The sequence below is a fragment of the Lepidothrix coronata genome, unplaced genomic scaffold (assembly GCF_001604755.1).
Source record: "Lepidothrix coronata isolate B3197 unplaced genomic scaffold, Lepidothrix_coronata-1.0 Scaffold164, whole genome shotgun sequence".
NCBI lineage: Eukaryota > Metazoa > Chordata > Aves > Passeriformes > Pipridae > Lepidothrix > Lepidothrix coronata.
In genome coordinates this window covers 1,023,715-1,051,152 of record NW_016690344.1, presented here as the reverse complement: position 1 = coordinate 1,051,152, position 27,438 = coordinate 1,023,715, and the positions used below count along the sequence as shown (strand labels likewise).

Genomic DNA, 27,438 nt, shown 5'->3' with positions numbered 1-27,438 from the left:
TTAGTTTACAAATGCCAATATATTCCAAAGAATGCAAACCCTGGGACCATTTGTCATCACACTTTGCTTGTAGTTCACTTCATTATTGTATGTAGGAGGAAAAGCAAACAATTAGATGCCTGGAGGGGGGAGGGGGGAAGTTAGAGCATCAGGACAGGCTAAACATTCTTATTTCATTGCATACTTTAACCTCCTATTGTTTTCTCATTTCTTTTAACACTTACCTGCCTGGATGTGATATATGTACATACATTTAAAAACAAACCAGCACTGTTTGGCTGAAATACTAGAAATAAACAGTCTTGAAACAAATGGAGTCTAAGGGCTACAGACTTTTAGGATTTAAATTTAAGTTGTTGCTGTAGACTTGGGTGCTAGATTTTTGGATTCTGAAATGTTCTTTCAGTTTTCAAGAAATTGATTTGCTAAGCATAAATGTTCAGTTTGTAGATTTATTCATGTCCAAACTGTATTAGAATTAAGTGTAGGCAGGCATCTTTCATCTTCTCTGCAGAGCTCCATTCAGTAGATGTGTTTAGAGCCGCTTCCTAAGACCAGACTGTGTATATACTGTTGTGAGAAGAAAGATAGTTTGATACATTTTTGTCCTGCATCTGGTTTCTCTAGCTCTCCAGTGCTGGATAACTCAACTGTGATGTGAGAGTCTCAGGTTCAGCTCATTCTCTGCCTGAAAAAACTCAAACTTACATTATTCACTGCATTGGCTGTATAGTGCTCACTTTCAGTTGTTGCAGGGAACAGCTCATTCTCTCCACCTTCTGCATGGAATATCTTTGCATGGAATATATAAGGGCTGAGAAGGGTGGTGTGCTTGTTAGGCTAAGCATGACCATGGAGCAAGGAGGAAAGTTTCAAAAAGGGTAGTTGTAATAGGAGACTTCCTTCTAAGGGGAGTAGATTCACAGGGAAGCCTGCTGTCTTTGAGGGACTTGGATAAGGGACATTACTGGAAAACTCTCCAGTCTGGTAAGGCCCTCTGATTACTATCTGCTCGTAGTTGTTCAAACTGGCAGTGACAAAATAACAAAGAGAAGTCCAAAGGCAATCAAAAGAGACTTCAGGGCCCTAGGATGGTTGGTAGAGGGATCAAAAGCACAGATAGTGATTTCCTCAATTCTTCCAGTAACAAGGAATAATATTGATAAGAATAGGCAGATCCATCAGGTCAATGAGTGGCTTCGAGGTTGGTGTAATTGGAAAAACTTTATGTTTTTTGACCATGGGATGATCTACGCAACACCAGATCTACTGGCAACCTCATGGCATGCACCTTTGTCAGAGGGGAAAAAGAGTTCTAGCACAGGAGCTAGTGGGGCTTGTTGACAGAGCTTTAAACTAGCTTGAAAAGCGGAATGGGACAAAACCAGGCTTGCCTGGGATGAGCAATGGGATGGTGTGCCAAAACCTGAGAAAACAACACTAATGGGATCCCTCAATCTGCCTCAAGGGGTGTTGGCTACAATATACCACACTTGGAATGTTTCTACACCAATGCACACAGCATGAGGAACAAGAGGACCTCAAAGCTTTGGCCCATCCCTGAGATTTGACATCATAAGCATAAGTGAAAGCTGGTGGGATGAGACCTGTGACATTTGTGCCCTGTTGGATGGTTACAGGCAGGCATACGCAGGCAGAAGAGGCGGAGGAGTGGGACTGTATGTAATCGAAGGGTTAGAAGGTATGGAGCTCACAGTTGGCAATGGCACAGCTGAGAACCTCTGGGTGAGAATCAAGGGGCAAACAAATAATGTGGATGTCATTGTGGGAGTCTGCTATAGACCTCACAGACAGGATGATGATGCCAACAAATTATTCTTTGAGGAACTAAGGGACACGTCCAACTCAACTGCCCTTGTCCTTATGGGGGACTTCAGAAATAACTGGAAGACCCAGAAATAACTGGGATCATCACACAGCTGGTACAACATGGGCCAGAAGGTTCCTAAAAAACCTGGATGACATCTTTATAGAACAGGTCCTAAGGGAGATGACTCAGAAAGATGCTCTCCTTGATCTACTGTTTGTAACAGAGTGGATCTTGTGAATGAAGTGGAGATTGGTGGCCGTCTTGGCCACAGTGACCACAAAGTGATTGAGTTTAAAATCTCTGTTGAGAGGAGGAAAAGTGCCAACAAAACCTCAGCTCTGGACGTGAGGAGAGCAGACTGCAGGCTGCTCAAGCAAGTAGTAAGTGACATCCTCTGGGAAAATATTTTTGCAGCTGCTGGAGTCCATAAGTGCTGGTCACTTTTCAAACATCACCTCCCAGGGGCACAGGAGCAGGCAATTTCCAAATGCTGGAAGTCAAGCAGGGGAGGCAGAAGGCCAGCTTGACTGAGCAAGAATCTTCTCTTGGAAATAAGGCAAAAAAGGAAGGTGCATGCCTAGTGGAAGCAAGGTCAAGTGACATGGGAAGAATTCAGAGATGCTACTTGCCACTGTAGGGAGAAAATTTGTGCAGCCAAAGCTTAGCTGGAGTTGAAACTGGCCAGAAACATGGGGAACAGTAAAAAAAGTTTTTTCAAATACAATTATGGCAATAGGCAGTACAGAAATATCATCAGCCTGTTACAGGATGCGGATGGTCACCTCACAAACAGGGGCAGAGACAAGACAGAGGTGTTTAACACTTTCTTTGACTCTGTCTTCAACACGGATGATGGACCAAGGGGATCTTACTGCCCTGAGCTGGAGGACATGAATGCGAGAATGATCAACTCCCAGTCAACGCTGAAATTGTGTGGAATCTTCTACTCCAGCTGAATCCCTGCAAATCTATGGAGCCTGATGGGATTCATCCCAGAGTCCTGAAAGAGCTGGCTGATGTCATTGCAAAACCTCTCTTGATTATTTTTGAGCAGTCTTGGGAACAAGGTCCCAGCTGACTGGAAGCTGGCGAACATTGTCTGAATTTTCGAGAAGGGCAAGAAAGAGGACCCTGGAAACTACAGGCCTGTCACTCTCACTACAGTGCTTGCTAAAGTTGTGTAGAAGATTATTCTGGGAGGTGTTGAAAAACACCTGAAAGGCAATGCAGTCACTGGTCACAGCCAGCACGGCTTCATGAGAGGAAAGTCCTGCTTATGACACCTGATTTCCTTGTATGACAAGGTAACCCACCTAGCTGATCAAGGAAAGCCAGTTGATGTAATCTTTTTGGACTTCAGTAAAGCTTTTGATACTGTCTCTCAAAGTATCCTTCTGGACAAACAGTCCAGCACACAGCTGGAAAACACATCATGCAGTGAGTGAGAAATTGGTTCTCGGGTCAAGCATAAAGGGTAATAGTGAATGGGGTAACATCAGGCTGGCAACCCTTCACCAGTGGGGTTCCACAGGGCTCCGTCTTAGGTGCTCTTCAACGTCTTCATAAATCATTAGAATGCAAGACTGGAAGGGATACCAAGCAAGTTTGGAGCTGACACAAAACTGGGAGGAGCTGTTGACTCCCTTGAAGGCAGGGAGGCCCTGCAGAGAGACCTCGACAAATCAGAGGATTGGGCAATCCCCAACCGTATGAAGTTCAGTAAGCGAAATTGCTGGATTCTGCACCTGGAATGGGGCAAGCCCAGATGTTTGTACAGACTGGGGAATGAGATGCTGGAAAGCAGAGCCACGTAAATAGGACCTGAGAGTCCTGATCAGTGGCAAGTTGAATATGAGTCAGCAGTGCCCTGGCAGCCAGGAGGGCCAACCATGTCCGGGGGGGCATCAGGCAAAGCATCACCAGCCGGTCGAGGGAGGGGATTGTCCTGCTCTGCTCTGCACTGGTGCGGCCTCACCTTGAATGTTGTGTGCAGTTTGGGGCACCACAATATAGGAAAGATATTAAGCTATTGGAGAGTGTCTAGAAGAGGGCAACAAAGATGGTGAAGGGCCTTGAGGGGAAGCCACATGAGGAGTGGCTGAGGTCACTTGGTCTGTTCATCCTGGAGGAGACTGAGGAGAGACCTCATTGCAGTCTACAACTTCCTCACGAGGGGAAGAGGAGGGACAGACACTGATTTCTTCTCTGTGGAGACCAGCGATAGGACCTGAGGGAATGGCCTGAAGTTGTGTCAAGGGAGGTTTAGGTTGGATATTCGAAAAAGGTTCTTCACCCAGAGGGTGGATGGGCACTGGAAGAGGCTCCCTGGGGAGTGGTCACAGCACCAAGCCTGTCTGAGTTCAAGAAGTATTTGGATGATACTTTAAGGCACATGGTATGACTCTTGGGGATGGTCCTGTGCAGGGCTAGGAGCTGGACTTCATGATCCTTATGGGTTCCTTCCAATGTGACATACTCTGTGATTCTGTGAATTTAAGTGTTAAATATTTCCTCAAAGCTGAAACTACAATCTGGGCTTCCATATGAGTGCCTCTTCGACTAGACCCTAGTATATAGCCTTTGATCAGGTGGATGTTTATTATGAAAAATGGACTGGTTTGAACAGAAAGGAGTTAAAAAAACTACCTACTACAATTGTTCTATTTTAGCTTAGCATTCAGGGTAGTCCCCTGGAGATGATAAAGGCAGGTTTAAATCTATTTCAGTAGAGGCAGACAAGGAATCAGTTTCCCATGCCTTGTTGTTGCAATTCTCTTAGCTGATGACTTGTTTACCTTTTGGCTTGTGGGGATAACCAGTGTCACTGCTCTGTTTCAAAAGAAGGACAAATGATAATGCAACTAACTCCAGGATGAGGCTGCAGGTTGAAAATACCAGTAAAAAGAGATATCATACAACACCTGCTAAGAATTTGGGTGCCTGATACTAAAAGGGAAGTCTCCCTTTTCCTTGGAGTGATCCAGCGCTGCTCTTCAGTTGATTCCTCTGTTTTTTTGTCTCTTTGGAGGAACCTCCGTGGTATTTATCTTGTCTGTGAATTAAGCTATTTAGGAATCCTACCTAACCCTGTGTGGATTGCACAAATGAAGCAGAGAATTTAATGTAGGTGCAATAAGATACAGCATTTCTTAGAATGTTTTTTATAGGTTTAGACTCAAAGCACTCACCTGTACTGCTTCATAAATCAGTCAACCTAATTTGAAAACACAAATTTCAGTATCTTCCTTTGGCTGATGCTTAATGCCAAAAGCACCTAAAGTTCCTAGGTAACTATATGTTTTTTAACCAATATTACTCGATTAACCAATTTTTAAACCAGCATTTACTCCCTTAATTGCTTCAATTGCCCCTTTAATGAACAACCACATGCATGCAAAGGTCAGTCAATAGCCAGTTTACAGGCTTAGAATCAAAACTGTAGATGTTCCCAGACTCTTCCTTTGAATGCACTTTGGGAGAGTCCATTGGTGCTAATATAGGATATGAAATTTTAGGAACAACAGTCATTTAATCATTTGGCAGTTTGGTTTGATGCAGCACTGAGGTGAACTTGGTAGGAAGAAACCCATTCACTTCCATGTCCATTAGATAGCCCTTTAACATGAGCAGAAATGTCTTTTGTTCAAAGAATCTATCAGCTGGAGTGGATTTGTAGATAAGCTTTAGCCTGAACCCATCTTCCCTGCTCCTTGAGCTTCAGGTTTTCTTTTGAAAATGCAAATAAGTTATTTTTTGTCTGGAAGTTGGCTAAGGCCTGCTTCCCCATGCATGGCTTTTTAAAAATTAAAAAAATAAAAAGGAAAAAAAAGAAGCTTTTTCAAGTTATGTGGGTTCAACTGGGGAGCTCAAGTATCCTGAGAATCAGGATTCTTGTAGCCTGGAAAGCATTTCTACAAGTTGTCAGTTCTCTGTTCCTGACCCCTGTTTTTGGCAGGTCTGCAGTTCCTGACTGAGGAGCAGGAATGCTTTGGCAGCCTTTTGGATTTTCCTTATGCTTTTGTTAACTACAGTGCTCCCATCTGTTGTCTTCAGAGGCTCATGCAACCTGGAAGGATAGATTTTCAGTTCTGGATTGCCTTATTAGGCTTAAGAGGGAAAGAAAAAATTGTTTGTTTTTTTATTTAAAGTTTTATTATGAATAATGTATTAAGGGCTGTACTAAGCCAGACCTAAGAGATGATGGGAAAATAACTTGGATTATTTTTTTTATGATCCCTTTGTGATTAACCTTCTTGGAAAAGATGTATATTAAGGAAGTGTAGCAAAGGTATACCACTGAATGAAACAAGCAGTCTCTCTTACCATATCTTTAGACCTATTATCCCAAGAGTTGGCATTTTTTTTTGTCTTCCAGCATTTATATATCTTTAAAGCTTTGTTTTTAACTCAGTAGCAGTTGTCTTCTCAGTTTTCTTCACTAGGCCTGTTCTAAGTCCTGTTTTCTTTTCCTTTTTCATATTTAAAGATGTTAGAATACAATTACTTCTTTTAAATATTTTGAAGATATAATTCTAGCCTTTGTGGACTTGTCTTGTAATTAGGAGCAGCTCAGACCAACATAATTGCAGCTTGTTCGCTGCATTTCTCACTTCAGAGTTTCACTGTGTAACTTTCTTGAAGTCACTTAAGAGTAAGAACTGAGATCAAAATCATACCCAAAACAGTGTGATATAACAATAGTTGGCTTCTGCTCTTGTGATTCAAAAGTTTACTATTTTTTATTTTGCTCTAATTTTTAAAGGAGAGTGAAATAGATATAGTACCTTTTAATATCTGTTGTTTTGATAATCCTCATCACACTTGTTTTGGCCATTTTTTGGTAATTAATAGTAGTTGGTTGTGGAGTGAAAATAACACATGTAGGAAGAGGAGTAGAAAATGAAACACCATGCTTGAAAGAATGACTATTGGTATCGGTTTCAAGCAGTGACATCAGCAAACTGTGAAAGAAGGAAGTGGTGAAAAGTCCTTATCACCTGGCTCCTTTAACAGCTTATTAGAAGTTGACTAGAATAGACTAGACTAGAATGATACTGTTCAACCAGAAAAATTACCTGTTAGGTCACTTCTAGTTTAGTTTCTATGACTAAGCTACCCTACAAAGTGAATACCCGCTCTTAACCGTGCAAGCAACCAATACAACAAAGCACCAGCTAGGCAGGAATAGTAAATTATTAACAGTATATTCATTCAAGATATTTGAATATTGAAAATATGGGGCATATGGGCATAAGATGATGGCAAATTGCCATTGGATTTTAACTCTATTTTTTCACTTTGGTGCCATTGTGAGACACACAAGAGATAAACTGAACTTCTCAGTGGGGACCATATAGGTCTTGCAAGGGTAAAAACAACAGATTTGTTTGGGAGTACTTGTGTTATATGGCTCTTCTGTGTCTTAGGTCAACAGGTGAAAAAGGGCTTTTAAAATCAGTATATGGCAGCAATGTCAGAGAAAAAGTTCAGAGGATCCAGTCCTTTTGTGATTAGATGTTCTTTTCACGTGAAAAGTTAAGTTTTAGATTTTAGGAATAACAGGATAAGCTGTGTGTGATTTTGTACATCTGGGCAATGTGTTTAATACTAAGTTTTATAGTGTGAAAATAAAATGCATAATGTGGTTCATAGGAATCAGTCTTGCTGCTGCTTCAGAGCATACAAGATGTTCTGCTGGAACACAGCTTGAGCTTCTAGTTTGTGAGAACATAGTTAACTTTGCTATTTTTGGTTGACCTGACTTTTCTACCTTTGCAATATCAAATCTTTGTAAATGGGCAGTGAAATCGTAAGTAACTTGAAAACTTCATACATTTTGCTGTGTTGTTTGTCAACTTTTTTGATGTTTGTGTCCCAAGATTTATATTTATTGCTAGAAAAATCAAACTATATAGTAGACTGTCCTCATGTCTAATGCTAGCTAGTCAAATATTTTTTCTCACTTGAATGTAAATAATCACTTCTATATACTTAAAATTCTTGTAATAAAATGTCTCAATTTTCTTTAAAATTAAAGAGAAGGAAAAAAATTTCTAGTGTTTTATAATGTGTGTATATTTTTCAAAGAATGAAAAGTATGCAATACTGAATGGCTTTAACCAATCCACAGCTGTACTGAATAATCTAATGATGATCTATTCTGGGGAGGTCTAATGCAAGGTAAATGTTAAGGAATTTTTTAAAAAAAACCTTTTCTCAAGTTTAAAGAAATTCTACTCTGGGCATAAGCGAGAGGAAAAAGATGGATCCCCTTTTTTTCACAGAAACAGTCTACTGAAGACATTTGGACTACTTGCATTAAAACCATCATCTGGACTTATCCCAGAGCATTACAGGTGATGATCTAAGGAACATGGAATATGCTTTGTTTGCATAAGCAAGAGATTGCAGGACCAAGAATAGTTTTTGAGAAATGTAAATCAGAATAATTTTCTGTAGCATTTTTGGTATCTAATAAGTTACTTCATTTATAGTGCTCTTTATTTTATAGTTATTTCATGCTCCACAGTGTTTATTATAAAGCTAGCTTCTATTTTTCCCATGAATAGTCTTCACTGCTCAGAGAAAAGATCTTTGAAAACATATGTTGTTACATAAGAGCCTGTTTGTGGGAACTTTGGGGAATTTGTGCTGACTTGCTTAATCATCCTCTGGAGAGCAACAACCCTTATTTCCTGTCTGCTTCACTTGATGCTGTGCCTTAAAAAGACACTGCAGCCAGGAAGAAAACATCTCTGAACCAACAGAAAACACCTGAAAATGTAAGAAAAAAAATTAAATAACAGCCATGTGAGAGTAATGCAGTGTAAATAATAAACTGACCCTTGAATGTTGCACATTTGATCTATATAACATAATGGTAAAAATACAGTGTGCAGCTTTCTCTGGCCTTCAGTGTAGCTCAGTAAAAGTCTGATGCCAGTTTGGAAGTAATTTCCACAGATGTGGATTAATATTAATTTTATTTGTCTCTAAGGCAGTCATGTTCACATGCATATAGCTTCTTAAAAATTAGTTTTGTAGCTGTTGAGACAGGAATTGAGATTGAGATGAAATCTGTGTATTCATGTTTGTTAGATGCTCTTTGGATGCATTTATGGAAAATGTCTTTTTGAATGGCTGACCCAAGAAAAAAAAGTAGGCCAACTGAAATATGCAGCTCCATATTTAGGTACCATAGCCATATCCCATTTGTTCTTTTCAGTAATGTAGCAAAAAGACCTGGTGGTTGACCCCCTTTGAGATTGTCCTAAACCAAAAAAAAAACCCAACTAAGAAAATCCTTTTTCATAACCCAGGGAAAACTACCAGCTCTTGCAGGCACATTCTTCTTGCTGTGTTTGTAGTGTACCTCCAGTTCCTATTCTAATACCCAAGAAGCATTCAGTACTACTCTGTCCCTTTGAATCTAATTTCATGCCCCTGTTTCTAGAGCAGTCATTCATGTTTTCTTGAAGTGGATGTTGCAAACAACGCCAGAAAGGTATAGGACCTGAGTACAAACATAAAATGCTATACTTCAGTGCTGTAAGTTAGAGGTCAGTTTTCATTAATATACACTTTCTTTGGGCTGATATATTTGATGAGATTGTGGTACTTCTGTTGTTAGTTAGCTGAAGAATAATTATGAATAAATCACCTTAAGCCAGCCTCTGTCTTACACTTCTTGTTCCTCTAGCCCAAAATTTTTTAATATCTTATTCCTACCGAAGTTGTTGAAGCAGTACTCCATCCTTCTAGATTTGTCAGAATTCACCCTTGTCTTGAATCCTAAATCCCTGGTTTGCGTAAGCTCACCCTTCAGATTTTTCTCTGGCATTTTTTTTGTCTTCTAGTGTGAGCAAATGAAGGTGGTTTTAATTTCTTTCACTTCAGCCCTCTGAGATTCCCATGAATTTTTTTTACTCTTGTTTCTTCTTACATCTGAAGTTAGCTGTTAAGCAGTCTAATCTACAAACATGGGTTTAAGTATTGTTCCCATGCTATGTGACTTGTATCTCTTTAATTCAGACTCAAGTGCTTCTGTCTTGTTTAAAATCTTATTTGTTACTGTTAAGTATCAATTCATGTTCATGATGACTGAAACGGGTTTTTAGTCTGTTCACTGTAAAACCTCTCTTCATTCTCTCTTGATAAACATGAACTACATCACCAGTTCTCTGAGTGAATCAAGCCCCCAACTGAGAGATCATTTTGGAGAAGATGGGCAAGAGCCATTGTCTGGGTGCTCACTTTCAAGTCTCACCAATCTGTTTGCCTAACCCTTCTAGGATCGGGCTTTCTGGTCAGCACTAATGTGTAGGACACTTTTCGAGGTGGCTGTCATAATGCAAGATCCTTTTCTTCAGAAGCAAGGAGACACACACACTTGCTCTATATTCATTCAGAAAGTGTATCTCTGTTGCTGGTAGAAAATGTATCACTATGAAAGTGTTTGGGGACCTTATATCTAATTGTTCTTCCTCACATCCATATCATATACCTCCAGGCCCTGGCAGGTCTGTATCCAGGGGGAAAAAGCAACTGTGTGTGCCACCAGCAGTAAGGGCCAACTCAGGAAGTTAAAGGATGATCCTCCTTCCTCCTCTCACCCAAAGATGAAATAAAATTAAATTCAGGCTACACATTTTTGTGCAAACAGGCAACAAAACTGATACTGTTCGGTTTCATTGCCTTCCTCAAAAGAAAGAGGACCAAAAAAAAAAAGAAAAAGGCAAGCTATGACATGTACTACAAGTGTTTCTGGCAAGACCAATTTAGACCCTGCATAAAATAGCAAAGCAGCGAAATGAGAGAAAATCGAAGGACAAAGGATGGGAAAGTCTTAATCTTTTCATTCACAAAGTTCTAATAGTATATTTTGCAGTTTAAAGGGAACCAAGACAGTAAGAATTTTTTTATAGATTTAAAAGAAAAGCCTAACTCGTGAAAGAGTTCCTCAACACTGATTATTTCCAATATCTCTGGAGTTTCCAAATTATATTTGTTCTGAAAAATATTAGAAGATATTCTCCAATTTTGCAATTCTTACTGGAAAAGGCTTATAGAATCATAGAATCATAGAATCAAGCAGGTTGGAAAAGACCTCTGAGATCATCAAGTCCAACCCTTGATCCAAGTTATTCTTACGTATGCACAAAATCTCAAATACCTGTGAAGACAAGGAGCTCCAGGCCAGTATTTATTTCTTCCTTTTACGAGATAGTGAACTATTTTAACAGTGATGAAAAAGTCTTAGCTTTAGCACAAAAATCTCTTAGTCAGGTATGGAGTAAGGGACAAATTTAGTTTTGCATTTTGGAGAAAGGGAAGAAAGTATTTCATTTTCGTTTTGGCTTTCAAAGTAGCACATGGATTGCAGTGTTCAGGGAGTATTCAGCTCTGGAAACCCAGTTTTCCTTTAGCTATCCTTTTATTTGTGGTGTTTATGGAGAAGTTTGAGTTAGAACCCAGGAGTGACAGCAGTGCTCCCCTCTATGGCCTCTTCAGAGCATTGCCTCTGCAGCTTGATTTAAACTATTGTCATAGCTGACAGTGTCATAGCTGCTGCCTTCTGCAAGCTCGCAGGAACATAGAGAACTTGTAATTCTAAAAGAAACCCCAAATGAAATCTGATTCGAGTTGTACCTAAGCAATAATTTTAAGTAGCTCCACTTCTAGGTGCAGGGTGCTAATTGGGTGGTATTGATATTATACTAAATGAACATGCATCATTGAAGTCTGTTGTTGCATTGCTTTGTTTAAAATACGTAGTACTTTGCCAGCAGCAGCATGCTGATGGAAAACTGTCACAACAGCGATCAGTACAATCTGGGAGTTAAGTTTGACTGAAACATATGTCTTCAATTTTAATAGCTCAACTTCCCAGATGCCCTAGAGGAGAATATTGCCTGAGAAGGAGCTTTTCATGTAAGAATAATTTGTGTTAAGTAGCTCAGTGATCTGTTTGTTAGGTTAGAGCTGACAGTTTGTTTATATTTCTAAAGGGGTATGATGAATGGGGGAGAAGTTGATGCTAATTAGCCTAAATTGTTCCTAAGAATGCAGAGCACTTTGCCAGTTTCATTGTTTCTGTTTCTTTGCACATTTTCAATAATTGAATGGAGCTCAAACCATTCATCATAATTTTAGGTAAGATGGAAATAAATGAATATAGCACGGGCCAGTCTGTGTGATGGAAGATCTCACTTTAGAGGTCAATTAAATAAGACATCGAACTAGGACTAATGTAGCATTTTTCTAGTCCACTTCTATGAATATAGCAAATGCGAGTGTTTTTAGATGAGAACTTAATTCTCTCTGTCATGATACTAGTATTAAGTATTTCTTGCAAAACTACTTTGTTTTATTAGCATAATGTTTCTAACTTAGACCTCAACTGTTACCTCAAAGTATAGACCTCTGACACCGCATATGACAAAATGTGCTACTTTTCCATGTAATGTATATCAGATAGAATAAATCTAAAAAAATCCGCTCTTGGGAGAAAAAAATATTGGTCAGGTGTGATATGCAGAAGGTGTTAGCAAAAGGGTCTGAAATGAATCAGAGGTATGGCAAATGTAACAAGAGAGAAGCTTTTCATGTTGTTTGTTTGACTTTAGCATGCTGTACAAGTAATTGTTTTTAGGTTTGGGAAACATAATTCTGCTCAAATTTGAAACATCCTATCCATACACAAAACAATCATTTTATAAGAATGTATATTTTGTATCAGACATTTTCCTTGATAAATTGAAGTTAGATTTGGGGGGTGGGAACTTGGAATGTTCTGTTTTCAGTCCTTATACAAGACCATTCTTTTTTAATTTATGCACATATAATACCACAGGAAAAGATGGTATAAATTTGTGGACTGTGGAGAATGAGTGAACATTTTTGAATCAGGATCTTTAAAAGGGGTGAAATTTGAGTATGATTAAGTTAGGAAAAAGGCTCGCTTACGGCGGAAGTCAGAAACTCTGTATACATTATAGGCATGTCATGGCTTTTAAAAAGTTATGTTAGACTTCTATACAAATTGTGAAGGAATTTGTATAACCCCAAACAAAATTCTGTGTGTCTCTGAATTCTTGCAGAAGTACAAAATAAAATAAAAAGGAATGAAATAATAATAGTAGTTAGTATTCCGGTCAGGAGTGAGTGTTGCTGTAGGGCAGGCTGCATGGGTGTTTTGTTGGTCACTAATTTTCTTGGAAGGAAATGATCCCATGGCTTATGCTATCCGCATTTGTGCATATTTGCCCTATAATTGGCATTTATTAAGGGGACTTTTGGTTTGATGGATGACTGTCAGGGTATTGCCTGCTAGCTTTGATGCGGATTGCTTTTGCATGAGGTTTTTTTACATTAACTCATTAGAAACTCTGCTCTGCTTCAACATGCTCTTTATTTACCTTCTGAAAATGCAATGGTTTTCAGCCCAAGTTTCAAGGGACTTAATGTGGTTTTATTTGTGTAGCAATGTTTTGATTTGGACAGATGAAAAAGATACATAGCAGAAAAATACTAAATTTGCAACCTGTGAGTCTTAAAACTTATAAGAATTTCAGCTTAGTTAATTATCTTTGAAATGCTAAACCACTAGCAAAATATCTTTAGTTTGTGACATTAACTTCTGTGTTCCTAAATTTTTTTAAGGGGAAAAAGGCAAGCAAAATCCAGTCCCATAAAAGCAGCAGGTATAGTAATATTTTCACAGCAGGTCGATATTCAATGAACATTCAACAAATCTAGGATTGGTGTCTGAGACATATTAGTGGTTTCTTCAAGGCTGGATTTATTTGGTCTTTTCCTGTAACATATCTGGGACATAGGACTGTTAATTAGATTAATTAGCTATAACATGATTTATAAGGCGGTTATAATAAAAGTATGGTTACCAGTGCATTTAATCGCATTGCCATGTTTTGATTTGACATTTAGAAAAGCATACAAAAGGAATGGAAATTGTGCGTGCTGACATTGTCACTTCGAATGTTCTTTTAAAAAACATTTTCACTACAAATAACTGTGCAAAGGAGAACTGTAGCTTGCTGCACTGAGCAATGCTTCTCTTAGCGTGAGGAAATAATTGGAAATGTTCAGCAGGTTAAATTCTTTGTCTGGGTTCACACTGCAAGAAGAAAACTTGATGGGGAACTTCCTACTTCTTTTTTTATGTTTCAATTTTTTCACATTTCCATTGTTTTAATAAGGCACTTTAGAACTTGTGCTTGCCACTCTATAAAAAAGAACAGAAAAGACGAACTTTTTTTTGTGAACTCCTGACTTGTTTTCCTGTTTTCAGTTGATGCACGGATGCACTGTGTAACAAATTTCTTACAAGGCATAGGAAATGTAGAATAAATATAACATTGAGTCTTGTAATAGTATATAACTTGGATCTGAAGATCTGATGTTGACAGAGTAGCAGGACATGAGTCCATCTTTTCTGCAGTGCAAAACATTTGTGAATGATATGAAATTTATTTGGTTTGATTGCAAAATGAAATGATTGATTTATTTGTTCCTAGTCCTGGAAATCACTTGTGCATGTCTTTAACTTACATGAATGGATACTGTGGACCATCTGACATGCTGGACTCCAAGCATTTGTTCAGGGGTTTGCAAGCTCACAGCTCTTTTGCTTGTATATTCTAGTTACTGTAAATAGCTGTTGCTGTCTGAAGCCTGTTTGAATGTGACTTTTCAGTTAATTACAACAAATCTTGACCCCTTCTGTCATGAGGAATTAATTTCTATTTCTAGTAGTAACATTTCAATGAGTATATAAAGAATATTTAAATCAAATATAATGCTATTCTTATGAATTTGTAAATTAAAAGGCCTATTAATCTCCCTGAACTGAAAAAAAGTTCACTGACAGCATTTGAAAAGTTTAACTCCCTTATTTATTTTTCATGGCTTGATACAGTACCCACAAGATATCAATGCCAGAAGAAACTGAAACTAAGGGACCAAATATTTTGTTTGTTTAATTTTAAAAATTAACTCTGTCTTTTACCCTTGCCTAGGGGTGGTAGGGAATAGAGAGTAATGGATTTGGCAAAAGAATGTTTACTCATAATTTAAACTTTTGAGTTTAGCCTGAGAGAAACCTCAAATACAAATCTGAGTTTGAATTACTAATGTTGCTTTGGTTTTGATGCCAGTATAAGAGAAGTAACATTTATAAAATTATCAAACTCACGCATGGAAAACAAACTACCAGTTGCTTAATCCATGCTTGTTCTGAGTAAAAAGCTGAGCTTTGATATTTACCAACAAATAAGTCGAGTAACACAAAATCAAAAAGTTGTTGCTGTCCAGAGAATTTTATTTTCCCCAAAAGGACTATCACTTGACATTACTGAGCTTGACCTGCCGCAAGTAGTTGGTGACAGTAGTGATCAGTTATTCTCTTTCTTAAACACAATGAACAAACAAATGATAAAGACGACAGAGTTCGTTCATTCATTTACATGGCTTATTTGACTACGGAGGCCTGTCTAATAATAAATGCAGAGGACTGCAAGTTGGACATTGACTTCTCTTGCTAGTTCAGCTGCTGTTCTGCTGTTTTAGCATTTATACAGCCAGTTAGAATGGGACATTGGAGATAGGTGGGAGATGAAAGTTTTAGGAGGGCCATATGGTAGAAAAACTGGTCTCTTTCTACCCTAGAGCATTATTCAAGGTCCATCATGAAGATCATGGGGTTTTTAAAATGTGTATTCCACAGGTTGTCTGGTAGAGAAGTTTCTTATGGTTGTCCATTCTATCCTTTAATGAACTAAAAGTTTTTCAAAGCCGAGATAAACTGTGCTCTCCATCTTACTCTCTACCTCCCAACTCCTACCTTCTGCTTCTGTCTACACTGTTCTGCTGGATGCTAAATTTTATTCAGCCCCCACCTTCCTCACTCTTCTCTGCGTGGACCAATGTAGGTAGTGATTCATGTGGGCCTGTGGGGAAAAAAGGAGCTGGACTTTTTGCAATGGTCAGCAGAGGTTATGGGCCAGGAAGTGGCAGCTCCAGGTGCCATGCCCCCTAGCAATGCATGGCACAAGGAGGCCTCATCATAAGTTGAAGCATTAACAGTTTTGGGATGTGCTTGTCAGTCTCACTTAAGCTTAGGGCTTGATGACTTATGTTCATGAAACCCCAAGTTATCTGCATTCCTTAAGCCTTTTGAGTTATATTCCTGCTGGTATAAGTTCATACCTGTAACTTACTTGGGGAACAAGAAGGCTAATTAATAGTATCAAAGAGGGATGAGTTTTTAAAGGTCACTGCTGTCCTGGCTAATCAGTATGCCATGTGTTCAGTCAGTTAAAACTGGAGAATCAGTGCTGTTTGTGGCAACACCTATGTTATAGAAAGTGGAAGATGCCTGAAATGCCTATTTCAGTCAATGAGCTGTTTTCTCTGCTTGAGAAGTTTCACCTGAGTATTTTGACACCCTGAAAAGATAACAAAGAATTTTTTTTTTAGTTATATGTGGACAACAAGTACCCTCTGTCATCTCAGGGGTTGGAGAACCAAAGTCCATGGATAGATGGACAATAGAGGATCTTAGTACATCACATATAAAGGATGCAGTAGACAACAAACTTCATCTGCTTATGTAGCCTGTAACATACCAAGCTCTAGATTCTAGTGTGTGTTGTCAGATTTCTTGGGCAGAAAGTATGAAACATTCCTGAGAATCTAAATTTTTTATTTCCTTGCCCATATCTTCCTTAACAGAGGTCAGAGGTTCCCCTAACAGTCACTGAAGGTAACTGTACCCAAAAGGGAGCAGCCCTCTAAAATGCTTCTTGAGGGTCTGAGTGTAAATTGCTGTGTGAACCTAGCTCTTGAATCATTGTGCCAGTGATCCCATCTCAAGGACTTCCCTTTAAAATTTTTGGTGTTCAGGTAAGTTGGTACCATGTTAATCTGGTAAACCATGCAACCAAAAATATTAAACCTACCCACTGGTACATATATGTGTGGAAATTCTGCCTGGTACCTTGCAGAAATGTTTCTAGATCAACTACTGTTTGGCAGTAGTTAAACAAATACTTGTAAAATAAAACTGGAAAACAAGTTTTGCCAAAAGTGGGTTTAAAAATGGTCCAAATATGTAATAGATTTGGTTGAGATTAAAGAAATCCAGTGTGTGAGTAAACCTTTGAATGCTGGTTGAAAGGGAGAATTTGGGATCCCGATTTGAATTTGATATAAAATGATTCAATATACCTTAATTCAGCCTGAGATGGCCAGATCTTAGATGACTAGTTCAACCTTCACTGTAAGGAAATATGTTACAAAGTCTACATTTCTGCATGTACGATGCTGACACTGGCAAACCCCATGTTTCACTGGCTGTTCCAGACATAGATATGAAAAATAACAGTTTTAAGAGGAAAGTTATAATTAAAACTAAGCCTTTATTGTTATGGAATTAGAAAAGAAGCATCAGTGCTATGTAGCTGTTCGCAGCACAGAGCAAGCATGCTTTTGTTTGGGGTTTTTTTCAAGGACTCTGCAGGGGTTTTTTCTGTCTTCACTGGCTTTGCATGTCAGACACACAAGCTACGTTTAAGCTAGTAGACCTGGAAGCATTTCCAGCCTCTGGGGTCTGGGCATGTCCGAGGCTGACCCTCATCTCATGTTGCACCAAAACTCAAGCACAAACTAAGCCTTCTGCCTCACCCTGCAGCCAGGTATCCCAACAGTGGGCTGAGACCCAGCTTTCCACCAGCTCCTTTCTCCTTTCTGCTATTCCCCCAGATGCTATTGATTGATGGCAGGGAAACCTGAGTATGAGACCAGATGGGAGCCAGACTATACAATAGTTGATCGGCTTGATCTGAGTGATCAGTAGACCAAGGTAAACCATCACGTAAAATGTTCTGCAGTAGGCACCCAACTTATTACCCAGGTGCAGTTAAAAAGTAACTCATGAACAGGAGTAGCTTGTCTACCTCTAAGCAGGTAGAGGAAGTTACTTATGATATTACTGTGTATTTATCAAATAGTATGTGATAGCATGCTTGTAGGCTTTGGCTATTCTATGCTTCTATGATTCTATGATTCTATCACTTTTCACTAAATCACCCACAGCTTTAATTTTACGTAGTGGAGGAGAATCAATAAAGCTATATATAATAGTACATCTTCCAACATGTCATGGTAAACCATTAAAAGTGATAAAGATACCTTTTTTACATCTTAAAGACTAGATTGAATCCTTTCTTATAGATAGAAAAAGTGTTAAAGGGGAGAAGCTCTTTGATTGTAGAAGGTTGTAGTCACTCTCACAAGCCAAGCCAGTGAAAAGAAATGCATTTATTGAAAATAGTGTTTTCTGCAGGTTATACCTGACTGGGTGACAGTAGTATAAATAAACAGCATGATATCTAGTTAAAAATACTTAATTATGTACGTATATTAGAAAATTATAAATATGTAGGAATTCTAGTCCTCTGAGGAAGAGTAATTTCTAGCAGGTTTGTGATGTGCTTATTTGGAATGTTAAGTTATGCTGACTAGTATTTACCACTGTTAGAAGGATGCAGAGATGTTCATATGGCTGTGTTCTTAAGTGAAAAATGGAAAATTGTGTGGGGTAAAAGAAATAATGTGGACACTTTCAAATTTGGGACTAGACAAAGGAAAAGTTACCCATTTGAAATCTGGAGAACTTTACAATGCTGCAAGTAAGTAAAAGCAGATGTTGTAAAGTTTAGAAAATCAAGACATTATTTTCCTGTTTCCACTGAATATTTCTAAACACATTATAAATAAGCTTTGAAGTAGTACAAAATACTGTGGGTTTTTTTTGCTGATAGCATCTTTTCATAAAAAAAACCCTTTATCAATGCTTGTTTAAGTTATAGACTAAATGATATCTTTGTGGCTAAACAACTGGCTATATCTCTTGCAAATACAATGCTAAACTACTTGCAATGTCTAAGCCCTTCAAAAGCCTATCTGGTTGATCTTCAGAGTTTAATTTTAAACAGATTAAATATTGTCTGTTTACAGAATGCAAAAATTAGACTAATCTTGTGCAAGTTCCTCAAAAGAAAATGATTTTCTTTTGTTGCTCTAGGAAGTAGTTTTAAATCAAGAAATTGTTCTAAAGCACTAAATCAGTGAAACACTCATTTTGGGTGGCTGGCTCATTGTTTCTTTACTTTCAGAAAGAAACAGAGGCTTTAATAAGCAAATAAATCAATATATTTGTGATTCTAAAGGAACCTATTAAAGGTCTTATGCCTTAAATATTTTATGGAATTCTATTAAGAAGACACCTCTGAACAACAGACTTGCCAAAGGTGTGCCAGCGAGATAAAGCAAAGTGTCCCCAAGTACCAATCCTGTATTTAGGGATGTGTGTATCAAAACAGCATAGGGATTAAAGGGAGACAGATTTCAAGTTAGTTGAATTGCATGCAATTAATAGTCAGTCTTAGTTTTAAAAACAGTGCTAAATGACAATATTGTCATTCCTCAGTTAGTGACTAAGGAGACCAGCTGTTGAGAATGACAAAGGAACTCAGCGGTCTTGATATTTGTCCCACTATATTAATATTCATCACTGTATTGATATCCCTTCATACCAACTGAATTCCCTTTTTATAGCTGTAAGATCCCGAGGTTGAGAGGGGAAGAGGAGGAAATGTTTTCTCATTTTGGCATTTCCAGTGCAAATTTTGTGGTGAGCAAGCAGGTACACGAATTACAGCAAGCACTGGTTTTGAGTGGTTGATTGTATGAGAAAACCATTGACTTCACCATCTTTATTTATCTGCTTGATTAGACTACAGTGTCAGAAACTGTAATCTTATTTTCTTACAGATTTTTTGATCTGAGATTTTCATATACTGATTGAAATTAAACAGTTTCTGCCTTTGCAAAATTTTCATACATGTAGATTCCTTTGCATCCCTAAATGACAGAGGATCATGTGGTGTAATCCAAGAGCATATATACAGGTGAAAATAGCATATGCAACACACAAGCAAATTCCTCTCAGGTTATTTTATCTGTGTTAGTTGTTCTGGGCTCTCTCAATTGCCCTTAGGAGTCCTTACATATAAGTAAGTCTCTTTAGGATATTTGTCATCTGCCCTGCCTTAGCAATCTTTCTTAGGGTGGGTCAAACCATGCAAAACAGTGCTTGTTTCTCTGACTGCAAAGTGAGTCTGACAAGTTGGCTTACAGACATCTGTGTTGGTTTGGAGGAACTTCCTTGCATGAACCTGCAGTTTAAGAACCCTCAGTTTAAATAACTAGTTCCCTGTACGTATTGCCTACTTTTCTGAATTCATCTAGTTTTTGAGGGCAATATTACACTTTTTAACTTATCTGAGTTAATTGAACATAAATTGCCATTTCTAGCATTTCAGCATTTCATATGTTTCTAGCATAGTAGAACATGCAGATTTATGATGTTAGGTTCAAGATTTGAGACAGTTCAATCCCCAGAAAAAATACAACTATGTTAACTTTTTTGTCGTTGTTGTCAGGACCAATCATGTTTTGATATATAATCAGCTGTTAATTACCTAGGGTAGCTTGGGATAGGGAAGATGAAGTGTTGGAATAACCGCAGTAAGAAAGCCACACAGGAAACAGGTAAATTAAGCATAAGAATTCACACTGAGGGCTTAATGGAGCAATGAAAGAAAATTTTGGTGACCACAACAGTGGAAGTAAAGCCACTTGGCCTGAAGAAGAGGCAGAGGTCTGCAGTGGTGCAGTTTGTCTGGATTAAGGCTGTATCTGGACTTAAACTGTCTCAAACCTAAATCAGTTTGAAGTTTATGCAGCCCTGGTTCTATTAAACTGCTTGCAGATGAGTGGCTATTGAATGCCATTAATATGGCTTTATGGACAGATCGGTATACATTGCACCATTGAGAATGCAGTGCATGGAATACTAACAAACGGAAAATTTATATTTTCTTTCCATTCATGTAGTTGTCCCATCAGTATTCCTGTAACTCGCAGTGTATCTGAAATCTGCATCTCAGGGCAATTGTGATGTGTCTGCAAACTGCATTTTACTTCCTTTAATTTAGGTTGATTCAATTATGTACTTTTCTGAAGCCAGATATTCACCAACCTGCATGCAGCAGCAGGACCTTTCAATCAAAGCATCACCTGCACTCCATTACTGACCTAGTCATATTTCCATAGTTTCTATTTCTGTTGACCTCTCTGGTAAGACAGCCTTACTGACTTTCCAGGTAGGGCAAATCATGGCAAGTGGCTTTCATTTACTAGAACTGTAAGCTCCTTTGGTCCCTCTTTCCCTTGTCTGTAGACTAGTTATCACTGGGAACCCTGAGTTTGTTTTGTTGGTTTTTGGGGAGTGGGGCTTGGGGTTTTTTTGTGTATGTTTCTTACTTTCTTTGTATTTTTACCGTAGTTTGTAGATGCTAGCATAAGTTTGGGGTTTTGAAGTTTTTTAGCAGAACCCTTGCCCATATCCTTTCTACACACAGTGCAGATTTTTTGTAAACTAAGATGTAACTTTTTCTAGTTTTTTTTGGTTCATTTATTTGTAGCACATCCCTGCATTGCTATGTACACTGGCAATACTCTACACTGGCTAGAGGAATGATGTTCATTCTCAGTTGCCAAAGCTTTTATATATGCCACATGTGCAATGGTGATACCAATGTGACAAACTGCAGAGTCATCTGATAAATTGTATTTACATCCACCTTTGACCACCTCACCTGCTTTTTGCCACTAATCTATCTCCACTGGGATTTCTTCCACATTCCAAACCTTGGAGCAGCTTCAAACATCTGCTAATTAAAAAAAAAAAAAAAAAAAAAAAAAAAAAAAAAAAAAAGAAATCAACCTGCCAAAGAAAAATTTCCTGCCTTTCTCCTAGGCAGTGAAGTACTCTCTGCCTTGAAAAATACGCTGGCCTATGTAAAAAAAACCCGGACAATGATCAGCTGTACACCCATGGCAAAGTTTAGTACTTTACAAAACTTCACATTTTGGACACTTTTGGCTTCAGTAAGATACACTGTCTGGGGCTGACCTGAGATATTCAACTTTAAACCTGAATGCTTTTATTTATAAAATTCTATTGGAAGACAGTTAATTTCAGTTCACATGTGCAAATTTAGCCCTGTGTGCCCACTGATGTTAGTGTTGGGCTCCTGCAAACTTGAAAAAAGTCTTCAGTTGCATTGCATATACCTTTGCTGGATGGTCTGACCTGTGCTTCCTTCATGTTGAAATTATATTGGTGTCCATTATTAATACTACCTACAGGTTTATGACTATTCAGTCTTTAGAAGACTATAATTTAATTTTAGCAGGACACTGTATTGGCAGTGTTTGTATTTAAGATCTGATGGCTCCACATAGTTAATTATAGACCTTTATTTAAACTTGACATTAGACATTTGTTTTAAAAGTACCTTCTGAAACAAAATATTAGTTGGCTTTTGAACAACTTTCCCCACTTAAGTCACAGGCCATTTAGTCTCTGTTAATGGCAGATGGTGGTCTTAAGGGAAACATGAAACAAGTGGCTTCACAAAGCAGTTAGATATTTGCAGCTGCATTTAAAAACAGATTTTATGAACTGCTTGGTTAATGCTACTGAGAAAAACAGCTAAACATGGGACTTCTAATATGAAAAAAATTAGAGCACCAGTAAATAGGTGGAATGGTTTGGGATAGCTGCCCAACATCTGTGGCATGAAGAGTTGGCCAGGAAATAAGCTGCAACGGGCTGTTCTTACACTCTACAATATTCTTGGCTCCATTATCTTATTCAGTAATAAAAATTAATGTGCAATATAACATTTGATAGTCACCATTATTGTAAAAATATCACATGTGGAAATATTTCATAACCATTTGCAAACATCTCTTTGCTTTTAAAAATGTACTTACACATTCGTTTACAGTATTTCTCATTGTCTAATAGGGAATGTATTTCTAAAATAATTATTTTCTCAAAAGCGTTCACCCCACCTTTTCAAACAGACACTTTAAAGAGGTCACCATTTTGCGATGCACCCAAAATATGCGAAATACCTTGGTGTGCTGTATAAAACTGTTAAACAGGCCCCTTGGCAACTGAGTACATTCTTTTTGAAATTGTTGTAGATACTGGGACGTAGAGAAGTAAACAAAAATTAGCCACTTTAATTAATGCTAGAAATACTTAACACATATTTGCCAAATACTCACTAGAGGGAAAACACATTTTTTCCACAATAAAATGTAGTTATTGTGAAAAAATGCCAGACCCATAAAATTAAAAGCTGATGTTTTCTAATTGATTTGTGAGAGTGTAGTGAGAAACTGTAGAAATTACTCATCATTGCTGCTAAATACATCTAAAATTTATAATCAAGACTGCTAATAAATACCATCAGTGTTTTGAAAGGGGTACTTAAATTATGCTTTTAGAATTAGTTTCCATATATGAAAATATAAACACAGTTGTGTCAAGAACAGAACCCATCAGTAAAAATTTTGTAAGTCAAATTTTTTTCATCCTGTTTGTCATGTACTTGTACAAAGTTGTCTGTGTAATTTAAAACTTGTCTTAATGTAATGAATTGTGCTTAAGATCGATAGTCTTGCACAGGTGAACATGGCAAACACTGAGATTAATAAATAATTTAATTTCTCTTCCCTTAGAAAGAAGACTAGGGGAATATGGAGGTAGAGAGTGAAGAAAAGGGAGAAGAAAATAATATGAACTAATAATAATATGAACTCATATGTAGAGGAAGCACAGAAAGAGGACATTTTTTTGTTTTCCTTTGCTTTCCCTTCTGTTGATAAAAGACCTCAGGGGATTTAAATATAATTTAAATCTATTTTTGTCAAGGATCAAATTTTCGTAATGGTAACATGAGGGAGTAATTGGCATATGTCAAGTATCTTATTTCATTCAGTGAGTAGGAAAACATTTATTTATCTTTTCAGTGTTTGTCAGTGTGTTCTGTGTTTCTCTGAAACTGTTCTCCCATCCTTGTTCTGTTTCTGTCATTAAGTAAAAAAAAACATCTGGAAAGGCAGCAAGGAAAAGGTATTCTGAATAATTTTAAATTGTTCTGTATGGACGTTAGCATATCTATATATATATAAAATATGTATTTATGCATATATGTGTACCTATAGACATATATACATATATATATATTATCAACTAGAAGTTAAACATTAGAAATATAGCCCACTACATCATATAGAGATGTAGCATTTTATAGCAGTGCAAGAACGGAATTTTTAAGTGTTTTCTTTCCCTATTTATTGTAGCTTTTGGAAACAAAACGGACCCTTCTGAAGCAACTTTCTAAGGTCTAGAGATCAGTTGCTGGGATGTGTTTTTTTCCTTTGGGTTTAATGTATTTCTGCTGTTTCTGGAAATCAGGGAAAACACTTAGCTGTTTGCTTAATTGTGCTTTTAACCAGCAGAAGCAAGGAAATTTCACATTCAGCACTCTGCTGTCAGCTTTAGAAATGGAATGATAGGCTATCAAATTCACGTCTGTGTTTCCATGGCAAATAAAGGTTACCAGTAGTTTAATATTGAAAGAAAAACAATGTGATCAAAGCTGTTTTGAAAAGAAGCTACTTTTAATGTTGACTTTGCTGTGAATAGATTTCTTAATTGCTGCTTTTTTAGTTATTATGTTTTGAAGTAATTTCAGTTATTTGATAGAAGAACCCCTAAAATCTTCTAAGCTATATTCTCCTAGTTAATTTAATGGAAGTCATCTATAGGTTGTTGACCAGTTCATTCATCTTGATTCACTATAATGTGTTTGAGAATGTTACTCAGCGCATCATCATCATAAGCACTGCGTGTCTGGGACGTGTATGTGTTTATCACAGTGTCTGCCTATTTTGGATCATTTGCTTCCCAGCAATGTTCACAACTGAGTGTGCCCTTGACTCACTGTAGCTTAACCTGTGTGATAAGTGTGTGCGCTTCCTTAGCAATCTTCCTAGGAAGCTAGAGAATTTTAAAAAACTACAGCTCTGTTCAGCTGCACCCTAATGTTAAATTACACTAAAAAATTTAGATCATGAAAAATTCTGTTCTATTGTGGAGTTAGTTGTAGTTTCTCAGTGCATTTCTATTAAGTTTTCTGTTTCTTCTGTGAGAAATGGTCTTCTTAGCTGAGAGCTACTGTTTCCCCCAACTCCTCAGCCCAGACCCACCAAAAAAGTGGAAAAAAAATAAAGCAAAAGTGCAACAGGACCAGCAGCAAATATGAAAAAAGGGAACGAGAATGGAAGAGGAAGATAAAACCTTATTTCTTTGAATTGTTTATTTGTTTTGATTACAAATTGATCCAGTCTCCATTAAAGGAATGTTTATTCTATTAGAATTACATTTACTGAAACTGGATTCATTTGTCACCTGCTAAATTGCACTTATTTTCAAATTCTTTCAATGTCTTTTGGAATGAAAAGTTGTGAAATATTTTGTTGATTTAAACTCTTCGGATGCAGTTTTAGAATAGTAGTGCCAACAAATGTTGAACCCTTTGTTTAAATTATTATAATGTCTTGTAAAAATAATATACTTTTTGCTGTTTATTTACTAAGTTGTTAATATCTTTCTCAAGCGGCAAATGCTGGTGGATCTAACTTTTTTTTTCTGCTTTGATCTCAATGTTTAAATGCCATAGTGCTAGGATTAGAAATACCGTGCAAGAGTCTTTACACAAATCCCATGTTTCATTACATGGTAACGCAATATTCTGATTGTAGATTTTGGAAAAGCTTGGGTTTGCACATATAAATTCAGGGCAATAGCTGCAGAGTCCTCCTTTGTTGGGCCTGTTAATAAATATTTATGTATTTTAATTTCATTCCACTGTACGATGATTACTTTACCTTGAATTTAAATAGCTGTTCAGGTAAAAAAACCAAACAAAAACATATCAAAATGATTTCTTTTATATAACATCTTGTGGCTCTGGAAGAAGAGAATGGGGATGTTTTGACAATAAAATGTCTGGCATTTCCTGTTGGTTGAAATTTTGGTTTGCTTACTAAGTTAATATTTAATGTTATCATTGGCAAGGCAAACTTCTATAGGAAAATATCAGTGCGAATTTTACTAGTGAGATGGGAGTACAGGCCATAAAAATTCTCAGTTTCCCTTTTAAAAACTTAATCCATTTGTCCAACAGGAATGAATACAGAAGAACTAGAGGTTTTGAACTTCCCTCACATCTGGGTATAGCAGTGTATTTTGACTCCAAGCACAATAAAACAATCGTACTTGCTGGTGGTATATGACATAATGACCCAAATATGTTTTTAAAAAATCATTTATTGCTGTACATAAACAGCTAAGTTAGCACAAGGGATGATAAAATAACATTGGTAATTCTTCCTTTAGCTGGGAACCATTGGTGGCCCATTAGGATTCCAGATGTAGCCATGTGTGCTTTTCCATTTGTTTTCTAATGTCTAGTGCTTGGGCCCTTGGTACCTTGGCTGTGGTTGTCAAGTGTGTTGGCTTTTCAGCTTGAGGTCTTCCTGGAGAAACACACTGACCTACCTAATAGCTATAAAGCAGCTTATTGTCTTGGGCCTAGTTTGTTGGGACTAGCCAGAGTGAGGGCAGCTTCCTGTCAAAGGTCAAACACCAGCTTGACCGAGATTTCTATGGTAAACACTTGTAACTGGACCTCAAATCTAGATGTTAAAATATAAAGAGCAAGATGTTTTAGAACATTATTTAGAAGACAGAAATCTGTTACAATTCATATCTACTAAGAGTACCTTGGATTACATTCAGGTATTCAAGTATTATTATGTGGAAAATATTTTCTAATTTCTTTTGCAGGCAATTACTTACAGTAATAAAATGAAATAATGGAAGAGGAAAAAATTACTAGAAAAAGTCACAATGATGAGCTCTCTTTGCCTGAGAGGTAAAATAGAACATTCCTTTTTTTTTTGATATGTTAGGATTCACAGCTGTCTTCAGCTATATATAGTCTTGTGATGTTGATTTAAGACAAAACACTTAACACATCAAGCTTACATTAGGTAAAGGCATAGTAAGAACAGAGCTGTTGTTAAATTAAAGTTAGTGTATTGGTACTTGTTTATAAAGATTCAGGCTGTCAAAATTGTTGACTTGCTTAGTCCAGTTGAGTTTCCAGGGACCATTTATGTGAGTAGCTCTCGTTTAGACATAATTGTTTGTCATTCTGCCCCTACCTGATTTCAGTGAGAATATTTGAATAAGCACTGTTCAGTGTCATTACAGCCTACAATGGTGTGAATGCCTCTATTGAAGTAGAAGTTCAGTGACCATGTAAAAAAAATTATATTGTGAAAAATATTGATTTTTTTGGTTTTTTAAGTCCTTTATTATATGTGTGTCTTTGAATAGAACTGAGTCCAAAACAAAGTAGTGTGAACATTCCTGAATTGTCTGTATGTGTGCATACCATTGTTTTCACATGTGTATGTATTTTATGTATTCATCTACCAGTATAAAAAAATTTATCTGAATTTACTATTTTTGAGGGTAAAGAACATCATAGAATGCTAAGGTGTATCACATCATCTGTACTAACTATGCTTAC

The 27,438-nt window shown here is 37.4% G+C and overlaps 1 protein-coding gene across 5 annotated transcripts in view; it reads left to right on the top strand.

Annotated features, from left to right (window-relative positions):
- Positions 1–27,438, top strand: part of SLC25A21 (solute carrier family 25 member 21) — a 253,590-nt gene that overhangs the window by 25,729 nt on the left and 200,423 nt on the right. For 2 of the 5 annotated variants that reach the window (XM_017829450.1, XM_017829444.1), the window contains exon 1: positions 26,736–26,775. The exons of 2 other annotated variants lie outside the window; for them this stretch is intronic. In XM_017829450.1, coding sequence (XP_017684939.1) covers positions 26,751–26,775 — 25 coding nt within the window. In that variant the 5' untranslated portion in view covers positions 26,736–26,750. Of the gene's footprint in view, positions 1–8,135; positions 8,188–26,735; positions 26,776–27,438 lie in introns of those variants that run through there. One more of the 5 variants, XM_017829446.1, reaches the window with a different exon arrangement.